This window comes from Vulpes lagopus, chromosome 18 (assembly GCF_018345385.1).
Source record: "Vulpes lagopus strain Blue_001 chromosome 18, ASM1834538v1, whole genome shotgun sequence".
Lineage (NCBI taxonomy): Eukaryota > Metazoa > Chordata > Mammalia > Carnivora > Canidae > Vulpes > Vulpes lagopus.
In genome coordinates this window covers 24,870,897-24,883,936 of record NC_054841.1, presented here as the reverse complement: position 1 = coordinate 24,883,936, position 13,040 = coordinate 24,870,897, and the positions used below count along the sequence as shown (strand labels likewise).

At 44.1% G+C, this 13,040-nt stretch overlaps 1 protein-coding gene across 9 annotated transcripts in view; it reads left to right on the top strand.

Moving 5' to 3' along the window:
* Positions 1 to 13,040, top strand: part of ZNF341 (zinc finger protein 341) — a 52,788-nt gene that overhangs the window by 27,061 nt on the left and 12,687 nt on the right. For 8 of the 9 annotated variants that reach the window (XR_005984409.1, XR_005984410.1, XM_041732815.1 and 5 more), the window contains 4 exons: positions 3,065 to 3,273; positions 6,457 to 6,553; positions 7,947 to 8,079; positions 12,717 to 12,828. Coding sequence is in view for 7 of the 9 variants with exons in the window: in XM_041732815.1 (XP_041588749.1) it covers positions 3,065 to 3,273; positions 6,457 to 6,553; positions 7,947 to 8,079; positions 12,717 to 12,828 (551 nt within the window). In the remaining 2 variants the exon portion in view is untranslated. The remainder of the gene's footprint in view (positions 1 to 3,064; positions 3,274 to 6,456; positions 6,554 to 7,946; positions 8,080 to 12,716; positions 12,829 to 13,040) is intronic. The other variant, XM_041732819.1, reaches the window with a different exon arrangement.

Sequence of the window (13,040 nt, the reverse complement as noted above, 5' to 3'; positions counted from 1 at the left end):
CTAAATGCTTTACATTCAATTTTTTTTTAATCTTCATAACAGCCTTAGAGATAGGCATTTCCAGTATATCCAAATGAAGAAACTAAGGCCCAGAGGAGCAAAGTGACCTATCCAGATCCACAGTGCCAGTAACCGACTGGGTCAGAGCTCAAAGCCAAACCCCATGTCATTAACCGCCTTACAGTATATCCTCCCCAGAATGCAGCACAAAATCCACCATATTTTGTAAAACTTCTATTTTTCTTATTATAATTGGGATCTATATACACATATAGTTTTGAATTGTGCTTTTTTTTTCTGATAACTTTTTTTCTTAACTTTTTCTCTTGGAAGAATTATAGAGTCACAGAAAGTTGCAAAGATAGTAGGGAGAGATCCCTTATACCCTTCAGTCAGTTTCCCTCCATGATTACATCTTACATAAGTACAGCCTGATAGCTACACTAGGAAACTGACATGAGTATAAAGCATATGTATAGTTCTTTGCCATTTTACTACCTGTGTAGGTTTGTACTGCAATCGCAGCCTATTCTATCACCACAAAGATCTTTCTTGTTCCACCCCTCATTAGTTACACCTGCTTTTCTCTTCTGCAATATCCTCAGCCTCTGCAAGCCACTAATCAGTTTGTCTTTATAAGTTTGTCATTTTGAGAATGTTGTAAGTGGAATCATCCCTATGGGGCCTTTTGAGATTTTTTTTTTTAATAAGCATAAATTCTCTTGAGATTTGTGCTTTCTACTTTTTTTTTTAAAGATTTTATTTATTTATTCATGAGAGACACAGAGAGGCAGAGACATAGGCAGAGGGAGACGCAGGTTCCATGCAGGGAGCCTGATGTGGGACTCAATCCTGGAACTCCAGGATTATGCCCTGAGCTGAAGGCAGACACTCAATTGCTGAGCCACCCAGGCGTCCCTGCGCTTTCTATTTTTTAACCTAATTTTATACTGAAAATTTTCTCATGTCACTGTTTTTAAAAAACATAGTTTTTAACAGCTATATTTTTAAAAATCCCATTGTTTTAATATGAGGGATATGAACTGTGTTTTGCTGTTGTAAGCAAAACCATGGTAAGCATCACTATAATCAAATCTTCGTCCAAATCTCTAACTTTTCTCTTACTCTAGATCCCCAATGGGGGATTGAGGAAATTAAGCTAGAATACCCTTGGGGAAAATCGCAGAAAACTTTGACTCAAACTGCTTACCCAATTAAGAGGTTTGTCATTACACATAATAAGAAAACCCAAGATTGGGCAGCTCCAGGCCTGAGATGGTCAGTTGACTTAATCCAACATCAGGGTCCCTGTGTCCTTCCAGCTCTTGTCTCTACCACCTCAGGGTATGACCTTATTCTGTACTGACAGATTGTCTGTGTTCCTGGGATGGTAGTCACTCTTTGTAGGCAGTAGTCCAGACACAGCAAGCACGGGCTATCTTCTCTGTGTCTCTTCTAGGAGCAAGAAAACTTTTCCTAGAAGCCCTCTGTAGATCTCTCATCAGTCAAAGACAGTGCATGTGCTCTGTCACTTAAGAACTCATTATTACTCTGCAAATAATAGAAAATAATAGACATAACTAGTTAACTAGTTAGGGTTTTATCTCCCTTATGTTACAAGATGTCTGTAAGTAAGCAGTATTGGGCTTGTATAGCAGGTCAGATATGTCATTGTAGACTCAGGCTTCTTCTGGTTTTCGGCCCTGCCATCTTTAGCCTGTGACTTTGATCTTCAAGATTGCATGATAGCTGCTATATCTGCAGATATCACCTGCTTTCCAGTCTGTATTCCAGTCAGGACAAATGAGAAAAATGGAAGGGATTTCTCTTTAAAAGCTTTTGCCTTTTGTGTTATAGAAGTAATGCCTTCCCTAAGGACTACTGCCTGCATATCACTGGCAAGAAGGAGCTACGTGGCTGATACTAGATGCCAGGGAGCCAGGGAGATCAAGTATTTTAACTGGGCATGTTGCCACCCTGCACAAATCAGGGTTCACTTTGTTAGGAAGAACGAGCAAGTGGAATTATACAGGCAATCAGGAGTATACTTGTCAAAGTATAATTTTCAAAATTTAATAATTTTGAATTTAATTATATTTATTAATATAAATAACAGTGAGCATGAGCCAGAATTTTACATAACTCATTAATAAGGAAATTAAAAGGATGACAAAGCCAGTTCAGATGAGGATCTAAGAGACTGGTATTTATACCTATGCATAATTCTGCCAGTAAAAAAAAGGAATATTCTTTTTTTTTTAAGATTTTATTTATTTATTCATGAAAGACACATAGAGGCAGAGACATAGGTAGAGGGAGAAGGAGGCTCCCTGTGGGGACCCTGACATAGGACTCAATCCCAGAATCCCAGGATCACAATCTGAGCCAAAGGCAGATGCTCAGCCCCTAAGCCACCCAGGTGCCCCTAGAAAGGAATATTCAAATAAGATCGCTAAGGTAGATACAAATCTGGTGAACGTCCTATAGGGCAATAAAACCCATGACCTTTGGGGATATCTTTTCTACCTACAAAAATCATTTATATTGGATCTGGTTTTTGCAAATTAGTATTTAACTCTAGAATCTGGATCCTGATCAATAGTAAATGGTCAAAGCAAGGCACATCCCCCAGAGTGAGATGCCCTAGGCAGGCTTGTTAGACAGGACTTCTCAAAGTGAGGTGCCCAAAGCAGCAGCTTCAGCTTCCATCACCTGGGTACTTATTAGGAATGTACATATTCAGGCCACCCACACCTGCCGGATCAGATGCTCTGGGAATGGTACCCAACAATATGTTACTACAGTGAACCCTCACATCGGAGAGCCACTACTGTGGTACAACACCAGAAGGACACAATGTTGTCTTTTTATTGTATTTCCAGGTTTGGGATAAGTTTTCTAAATATACCCAGGTCAAACAGCACCTGAGGGAAAGGTAATGGGGCCTTGTGACTGGCTGGCTAAGCAGAGAGGATTCTCTAATCAAAACAAAACAGAGATCCAGCAGCAGGGGGAGCAGGGGAGCAGTCTGCCTTCCCTCACCTGGTCTCTGTCTTCCCTCAAGGTATACAAGTGTGTGGTCAAAAGCTGTGCACAGACGTTCCCAAAGCTCGACACATTTCTGGAGCATATCAAGAGCCACCAGGAGGAGCTAAGCTATCGCTGCCACCTCTGTGGCAAGGACTTCCCATCTCTCTATGATCTGGGTGTGCACCAGTACTCCCATAGCCTCCTGCCACAGCACAGCCCCAAGAAGGACAGTGCCGTCTACAAGTATGTGCCCTTGTACTTCCCCTCTCTCTCCCTGCAGGGACCCCAGGGCTCTGCAGCCTTCTGGTTCTGACTGCTGAGGACCTGAGGGAGAAGATGCAGGCCCTCCTTATAGAATTCTTCAACTTGGTAGACATTTATACTAAAAAAATAATCTGAAAAAAAGAGAAACCAGTAGTTTTTCATTCATGATGGAAAAAGGATTTGATTTTTCCCCCAAACTAAAAATATCATGAAAATATTATTTTGATAATCTACAAAATTTAGGTGACAGTCAGAATGGTACACTGATTCTTAGAATGTGCAAGCACATATTGAAAAGCAAAAATCATAAAGATAAGATTCGTTTGTTTTATAACCTACACAATTCAGTTTAAAGTTGAAGCTATAGGCTGATCCTTAGAATGACCAAAGACTGAACCAAGTGCAGATTTTTTTTTAAAAATTTTATTTATTTATTCATGAGAGACACAGAGAGAGAGGCAGAGACACAGGTAGAGGGAGAACCAGGCTCCATGCAAGGAGTCTGATGTGGGACTCGATCCCAGAACTCCAGGATCATGTCTGGTGCTGAAGGCAGACACTCAACCACTGAGCCACCCAGGCATCCCCCAAGTGCAGATTTTATTTGGAGTGATTTTTTCTGACAGTCCTTTACATCACTTTAGTCTTCTGTTGTAGTCAGAGAGAGCATCCCTTTGGCAGAAATGAAGAAGGGCTCCCTCAGTTTTGTCACAGGCTTTGAATCCTGTCATCTTCGAATCATTCTTGTTGAGCTCTCAGTCCTGTGACCATCCTCACTGAGTTTCTCTTATTTGGTTGTTTTCTGATCCCTCTTCCAGCCTTCCTGAGTTGATGGGTTATCTGCAGGCACCTAACATCATTTTCATTAGTGTGAAATCCCATGATTTTGCCTGGAGTCATTTTGTTGTGTGTTCACCTTATGTCATCGGGGAGCAGCTGCCTCACAAAACCCTGCACAGAGTGCGTGGGAATAGGTATTAGTGATAAGCAAGGAGGGGTAGGTATTTGTCAGGGGACTTCTCCCAGTTCTTAGTGAATATTTTCATGTTGGAATGGTTTTGCTTCTCTGTACAAACTTGTGTCTGTAGAGATTTATCCAGTAACCTCTGTTACTCCTGGGTGACGTGTCTAGGCTTCAGATAAGTAACAACAGACCCTGCTTTTAGAATGCACAGGCTTTGGGATGCCTGGGTGGCTCAGTGGTTGAGCATCTACCTTCAGCTCAGGGCGTGATCCTAGGGTCCTAGGATTGAGGCCCACATTGGGTTCCTCACAGAGAGCCTGCTTCTCCCTCTGCCTGTGTCTCTGCCTCTCTTTTTGTGTCTCTGATGAGTGAATAAATGAAATATTTTTCAAACAAAAAAAATGCACAGGCTTCTTAGGGAGACAGGTGTGTAAATATGCTTACATGTACTGTGACAAAATGCTAATGTATATGTAGATATAAGGTACACAAGTACCACAGTGCGACATTGGGAGATGTCCCTAAAGCAGTGATATCTGAACTGGGTTTTGAAGGATGAATAGGAGTTTGCCAAATAGACAGTGGGTAGGGTAGAGTGTATTCCTAGTAGGAGGAACACCCACTGTAGAGACATAAAATGAAATACCAGGTGGCTTAGAAAGATTGTTGTATAGAGTAGAAGTGGAATAAATGATGTTAAGATGTGGCCTAGGGGAAAAAGTAGGGCCAGGGTAAAAAGGGCCTGTAGAAACCACAAAAGCATTGAGAAATTGACAGGGAGACCAGGCCTTAAATGGGTATGTATAGGGCAGCTTGCCCTGGAGGAGATTGAGTAGTGGAGCCAGAGAGGTAGGAAAACCAGGCAAAGCTTTGGCTAGTCAAGGGGTAGAGATTTCTGGTTAGTGATGGATAATTCCCATTTGTATTCAGGGGGCATTTTCTTTTGCTTTTGCCTTAACAATTTGTGGATTATCTGTGAGTTCCCATGACTGTGTGGCTCCCTGGAGTGAGATGCCAAAGTAAAAGGAAGAGAACACCTACTATGCGCCAAGCTCTGACTTAGGGACATTGATTTTTTTACCACATTTGTTTTGTTATATTCTAAGCTATTTGAGGATCATTTGCTGACATGATGCTCTTTTACCCTTTGACTTGAGTGTACATTTTCTGGAAATAAGGACAACCTCTTATATAAGTACTGTATAGTTATCAAAATCAGAAAGTTAAATCAATACAGTTCTGTTTCCTAATCTACAGACCTTATTCAAAAATTTTCAATTGTTTCAATAACATCCTTTATAGACAAAGTAAATGTTTTTTCTGGCTAGGGATCTAAGCCAGGTTCACACATTACACATCAGATAGTGTGTCTTTATTCTCTTTTAAGCTGGAACAGCTGCTCATTCAGTCTTTGTCTTTCATGACTGTTATATTTTTGAAGAATATAGGCCAGTTATTTTGTAGAATGTCTTCAGTTCGGATCTATCTGATTTGACCTCAAGTTAGATGCAGAATTGGCACTCTTGGCAGGAAATATCACAAAGTAATGCTCTGTCCTCAGCACATCATATCAGCAGGCACATGACATTGGTTTGCCCCGTGTTGGGGATGTTACCTTGGCCTTTGTGATGTATGAGCAGTTATCTCAGGGTCATAAGTTCAAGCTCCACATTGGGTGTGGAGCCTACTTAAAAATTTTTTTTTTTTTAAAAGAAAAAGAATGGGGGTGCCTGGATGGCTCAGTCGGTTAAGTGTCTGCCTTTGGCTCAGGTCACAGTCCTGGGATGGAGCCCCTGTCCAGCTCCCTACTTGGCAGGGAGTCTGCTTCTCCCTCTTCCTCTGCATATTCCTTGGCTTGTGCTCACTCTGTCTCTCAAATAAATAAATAAAATCTTAAAAAAGGGGGGGAGGGCGTGATCCTGGAGTCCCGGGATCAAATTCCACATTGGGCTCCCTGCATGGAGCCTGCTTCTCCCTCTGCTTCTCCCTCTGCCTGTGTCTCTGCCCCTCTCTCTCTCTCTCTGTGTGTGTATCTCTCATGAATGAATAAATAAAATCTTTTTAAAAAAAAAAAGAATGAATTAATTAAATGTAGAATTTTGCTTCTCAGTGTTAGCCCTGGGGGAGAATGGCTGGTTCCTGGGCCAGTCCAGTCTCCACACACTGCTCTGTCTCCTCTCTTGCTCCTTCCCATGTAGATGTGTCAAATGTGTCAACAAATACTCTACACCCGAGGCCCTGGAGCACCACCTGCAGACAGCAACTCACAACTTCCCCTGCCCACACTGCCAGAAGGTGGGTACAACTGTCCTTTCTGGGCTGGGGCAACAATAGGGGGTGGGAGATGGTAGAGCAAACACCTCATGTCTCCTCCCCTCCTGCATCAGTACATGCAGCAAAGCCTGGGCTTGTCTCCAGAGACGACACTTCACCTTTGAGGAGTAAGAGCCCTGCCTGGCCCATCTGAGCCACTAGATAGCACACAGGGCCACCCTGGGACCCCTGCTGGGTCCGGCCAGGCCAGGCTGTGCTGATGTGGGGTGAGGCCTCTCCTGAGCCCAGGCCCAGCATCTCCAGTGGCCTCCAGCTTCCTGATATGTTATCCATCTTGTTACTGGTTCTTCTTTTCAGTGAATCTGAAAGCCGTCACTGAAGCCTGTCCTTTCATATCATCAGATATCCAGGCAGTGTCCTAATTTCTAATTGTCTCAGAAACATCATAATTTTTGTCAGGTTTCTTTGTTTGAATCAGGTCCACATACTCTAATTGCTTTCTGTTCATCAATAGGTTCCCCCCACCAGTGCTTCTTCCTCTTTCTTTCTTTCTTTCTTTCTTTCTTTCTTTCTTTCTTTCTTTCTTTCTTTCTTTTTCTTTCTTTTTCTTTCTTTCTCTCTGTATCTCTAATAAATAAATAAAATCTTTAAAAAAAAATCTCATATTGGGAACTGATTGTAATTTAGTGGGTTATATGGTGACTTTTTTTTTAAGATTTTATTATTTATTTATTTATTCATGAGAGAGAGGGGGGCAGGGGGCAGAGACAGGCAGGGGGAGAAGCAGGCTCCATGCAGGGAGCCCGACGTGGGACTCGATCCCAGGTCTCCAGGATCAGGCCCTGGGCTGAAGGCGGCACTAAACTGTTGAGCCACCCGGGCTACCCCAGATAGTGACTTTATAAATGTAGATGAACAGGAGCACCTGGCCAGCTCAGGTGGTAGAACTTGCGACTCTTGATCTCGGGGTCGTGAGTTTGAACCACACATTGAGGGTAGAGTTTACTTTAAAAAAAAAAAAAATAAATAAATGAACAACATGTATATGAACATTGAAGGGCAGAATCTGTGTTGCCTTATGTGGCATTGGAGAGTCAGAGAGGGCTTCCCAGAAGCAGTGACACCCCAGTTGGGTCTTGAAGGCTAGGTAGAAATTTGTCAGGCTAAGAGAGAAAGGCCTCCTGGGTAGAAGAAGAAGAAGCCTAGCAGAAGCTCAGAGCATGCATTATGGGTGAGTAGGGGGAGCCGTGAGGAGCCATGAGGTTCTAAGGGCTCAGCCTGACACTGGGCCCTGATCCCTGTTGGGCAGGAAGGAAATTGTTTCTGTAAGTGTGGGAAAGGAAAAACCTCTTAAGCTCGGAAGATGGTGAGGGCTAGTGAATCAGACCTAACACCAACTCCTCTCTGCTGACAGGTGTTTCCTTGTGAACGCTACCTGCGACGGCATCTGCCCACCCATGGAAGTGGGGGCAGGTTCAAGTGCCAGGTGTGCAAGAAGTTCTTCCGGCGGGAGCACTACCTCAAACTGCATGCTCACATCCACTCAGGTGGGTTCCCTGCCCCCATCAACTCCTGCCCAGCCTACACTCTCCCCTAACTCCCTCTCTATTCCCCTTCCCACCCTGCTCTGGCCTTTGCCAGCCCTCTTCTCCCCATCCAATTCCTCCCCAACTCTTTCTTCACCCCCTTCCAAATCCCCTTTCTGGCCTCCTACCAGACTGCCCTCTCAAGTGAACAGGAGTTCCTACTGATACTAGAGTACACATGTATCTCTGGAGGCTGGTGGGGGGGGGACTGTTGGCCCTGCCCCCTAACAGCCCACTGAGATCATTCTGAGCCCTTAGGGGTGGGGGTTCTCACTGCACAAGTCCCACCCACACCTGGACAGAACCCCGTCTCCTTGGTTCCCCCATTGAGACACATTAACATTTTATTTTCTTTTAATCTTTAAAAGATTATTAGTTAAAGGGTGCCTGGGTGGCCCAGTCTGTTAAGCCTCTGCCTTTGGCTCAGATCATGATCTCAGGGTCCTGGGATGGAGCCCCATATTAGGCTCTCTGCTCAGCAGGGAGTCTGCTTCTCCCTCTGTGTGCTTGCTGGCTCTCAAATAAATAAATAAAATCTTTAAAACAAGAAAAGATTATTAGGGGCACCTGAGTTTTTCAGTCGGTTAAGCATCTGCCTTTGGCTTGGGTCATGATCCTGGGGTCCTGGGACTGAGCCTGCTCAGTGGTTTGGATTCCCTGCTCAGTGAAGAGCCTGCTTCTCACCTCTCGCTCTGCTTGTGCACTCACTCTCTCTGTCAAATAAATAATAAATAAGTAAAAAGATTATTAGTTAAAAGATCTTTTTTTTTTTTTTTCATTGAAAAGGACCTAAAGATTGCAAAAACCTGGGATGCCTGGGTGGCTCAGCGGGTGGGCAGCTGCCTTTGGCATGGGTCATGATCCTGGGATCGAGGATTGGGTCCCACATCGGGCTTCTGCGAGAGCCTGCTTCTCCCTCTGCCTATGTCTCCAGCCTCTCTGTCTCTCTCTGTATCTCTCATGAATGAATGAATGAATCTTTAAAAAAAAAAAAAAAAGATTGCAAAAACCTGAGTAGAAAATCTTTGAGGGCAGCCCCGGTGGCTCAGTGGTTTAGCACTGCCTTCAGCCCAGTGTGTGATCCTGGAGACCTGGGGTCAAGTCCCACATCAGGCTCCCTGCATGGAGCCTGCTTCTCCCTCTGCCTGTGTCTCTGCCTCTCTCTCTCTCTGTGTCTCTCGTAAATAAATAAATAAATAAATAAATAAATAAATAAATAAATAAAATCTTTTAAAAAAATCCTTGATATTATAAAAGCAAATATGAAAAAAAAAATAACCCCATCTCCTCACCTCAGATATATAATCCAAATGCTTGATGGTTTTTTTTGGTTTGTTTGTTCTTTTCATTATGACCTATGGTAAAAAATATTTTTTATACTACAACCCAGGATACGTATTTATATACAGAGGATATATTTAAATAGAAATTTCATAAAACGGGCAGCCTGGGTGGCTCAGCAGTTTAGTGCCGCCTTCAGCCCAGGGAGTGAGTGATCTTGGAGACCGGGGATTGAGTCCCACATCAGGCTCCCTGCATGGAGCCTGCTTCTCCCTCTGCCTGTCTCTGCCTCTGCCTCTCTCTCTGTGTCTATCATGAATAAATAAATGTTTAAAAAGAAAGAAATTTCATAAAACAATATTTTCCATTCTGTTCAATTTTAGTTATTCAAATAGCCACCAAGGGGCAGCCCCGGTGGCGCAGCGGTTTAGCGCCGCCTGCAGCCCAGGGCATGATCCTGGAGACCCTGGATCGAGTCCCACATCGGGCTCTCTGTATAGCGCCGCCTGCAGCCCAGGGCATGATCCTGGAGACCCTGGATCGAGTCCCACATCGGGCTCTCTCTCTGCCTTCTCCCTCTGCCTGTGTCTCTGCCTCTCTCTCTCTGTCTCTATGAATAAATAAATAATAAATAAATAAATAAATAAATAAAATAGCCACCAACAGGTTGTGACTTGCAGTTTGAAAAATACCGACTCCCCTCTTCAAAGATAACTGTTGTTAGTAGTCCTAGTCTGTCTTTCTTTCTTTCTTTCTTTCTTTTTCTTTCTTCTTTCTTTCTTTCTTCGAGAGAAAGAGAGAGAGCCTAAGCTGGGGGAAGAGAAAGGGGAAAGAAGCAGACTCCTTGCTAAGCAGGAAGCCTAACGCAGGGCCTGATCCCAGGACCCCAGGACCATGACCCAAGGCAAAGGCAGCCACTTAGGCAACTGAGCCACCCAGGCACCCCAGTCTGAGTCTTTCTGGTTTAATTTAATTTTATTTATTTTATTTATTTATTTATTTTTAATTATTTATTTACGATAGTCACAGAGAGAGAGAGAGAGAGAGGCAGAGACACAGGCAGAGGGAGAAGCAGGCTCCATGCACCCAGAGCCTGACGTGGGATTCGATCCCAGGTCTCCAGGATCGCGCCCTGAGCCAAAGGCAGGCGCCAAACCGCTGCACCACCCAGGGATCCCTCTGGTTTAATTTTATATCTCTACAGCACACTTGCTTACTTTTACACAATTGAGCACATATGTTATTTGCTCTGTTATGTACCTTTTTTCTTCACTCATCAATATACCTTAAAGATGCTCCTAGCAGTACCTTCTTTTTCTCAGCTGTGGAGAATTCCTCTGTATTTACTAATTTTTACTTAACCAGTTCCTATGGATGGATACTTAGATTATTTTTCAGCTGATAGTTTGTACCCAAAATGCTATATAGGTCCCCTTGGCATGCTTTTGGGAGTATATCTGTAGTTGTATATTCCTAGCAGTGGAAATGCTAGGTTAAAATATATATGCAGTATAGTACTGAGTTTCTGTTTGGGATGATGACAGAGCTCTGAGATGGATGGTGGCAGTGATTGAACCACAGTGAGAATGTACCTAATACCACTGAAATGTACACTGAAAGATGGTTGAAATGGTAAATTTTATGTATATTTTACCATAATAAGGGGGAAAAGTACATGCATTAGTAATATTGGTAGATACTACCAAATTACTCTATAGTTTTAAGAATTATTATTCAAAAGTAATACATGCTTTTTTAAAAAACAGAAACAGCATAGAAGTACATAAGGTAAAGCTTTAAATTCCTCCTTCAAATCCTATTTGCTACTGACAGTTTGGTATGTACCCTCCCTCAACTTTCTCCCCGCATATTCCGTGTATACACAAACACCTGTGGCTAGGGCTGTTTTGGAGTATGAGGATTGTACTTTTTTCTAACACAAAGGGGATTATCTTAAGCTGTTCTATGGTTTTCTTTCCCCCCTAGCAGTATGACCAGGAGCCTCATTCCAGATCAGGAAACACAGATGGACTCTAATCTTTTTAATGACTGCAGACCATTCCATTTTAAGGACCAGAATTTCCTTAATCACTGGGTTGGCATTTTTTCAAAAGTACCTTATTCATTCCAGAGGGAGAACAGGGAGGAAATAATGGCAGGAAATCAGAACAGCGCAATAGCACAGCAGCTCTTTATCCACAGGACAGGTTGTGACACCTGACCTTCTCCCTGCCCTGGTCCTCACCAGGCTCTGGAGCAGTCAACATGTGGCAACTCAGGTGAACTCTGCATCATACTGCTAGGCTGGCATCTTAGTTTCCCCAATCACTAGGTGCAGACTATATGACCTTCAGTTTTCTCATCTAGTTCTTAGTGCATAGTTTGTTGCAACAATTCCATTAATTAAGGTGTAATTCCCTGCTCCCCTATGGTGGACCCCATTTCAGTAAGTGCCACAACCATTCACCCGTCACTCAGCCCCACCTAAGATTCATCCTTGACTGCTTCTGCTCACACCCCACAGTCAATCCACTGGCAAAGGCTGCCGATTCTGCTTTCCTAACATGATCTGTACTTGGCTACTTCCCACTCTTCCACCCCCACCACCCCCAGTCTGTTCTCTGCATGTAGCTAGAAGAAGCCTGTGGCACTTTTTTTTTTTTTTTAAAGATTGTATTTATTTATTCATGAGAGACACACAGAGAGAGGCAGAGACATAGGCAGAGGGAGAAGCAGCCTCCCTATGGGGAGCCTGATGTGGGGCTTGATCCCAGGACCCCAGGATCACAACCTGAGCCAAAGGCAGACAGACACTGAGCTACCCAGGTGTCCCACCCATGGCGCTCTTAAGTCAGATCTGTCAGTCCCTGCCCCACTGGGCCCATCTGTTGGCTTCTCATCTTGTTCATAAACCTAGGCCTTCCAGACCCTTCCTGTTGGGCCCAGCTGTGTCTTGCTGACCTCCCCTTCTGCCTCATTTTCCCTTCCCCATTGTGTTCCAGCCACACTGGCCTCCCCACCGCTCTTCAGACATACCATACACTCCCACCTTTCCTTCTTCCTGGGATCCTGACTCTAATTTCCATTATGGCTCGCTCCCCTACCACCTCAGGTCTCCCCTCTTGCCTCATCAGAAAGGCCTTTCCTGACTGCCCTATCTGAAATAGCCCCCTCTCCTCTTTGGAAAAATAAAGTCATGAGGAATGGGGGAGGCTGTTTTTTTCCCAGGCCACTTCCCTAGAGGGGCTGTTATCCTCTAGTGTACCCCAGATTCAGACTCCATCTCATGGGACCCCCATCTGTGTCTCCTCCTGCAGGTGAGAAGCCCTACAAATGCTCAGTGTGCGAATCTGCGTTCAACCGTAAGGACAAACTGAAGAGACACATGTTGATCCATGAGCCATTCAAGAAATACAAATGCCCCTTCTCGTGAGTAGAGATTGGTATGAGTGGGAGGGGAAGATTTACCCAGCAGTGGGATAGGAAATTGTCAGGGCTGAGGTTCTGAAGGCCCCCCTCTTCTTTCTTCCTAGCCTTGCCTGCCTACCTCACTCCCCACCCTGCTTCCTTGCCTAGACTTTAGGGTACATAGGGAGTCCCTCATGCCCAGGGCTAGCACAGAGAGTCTGAATCTGGTGAGG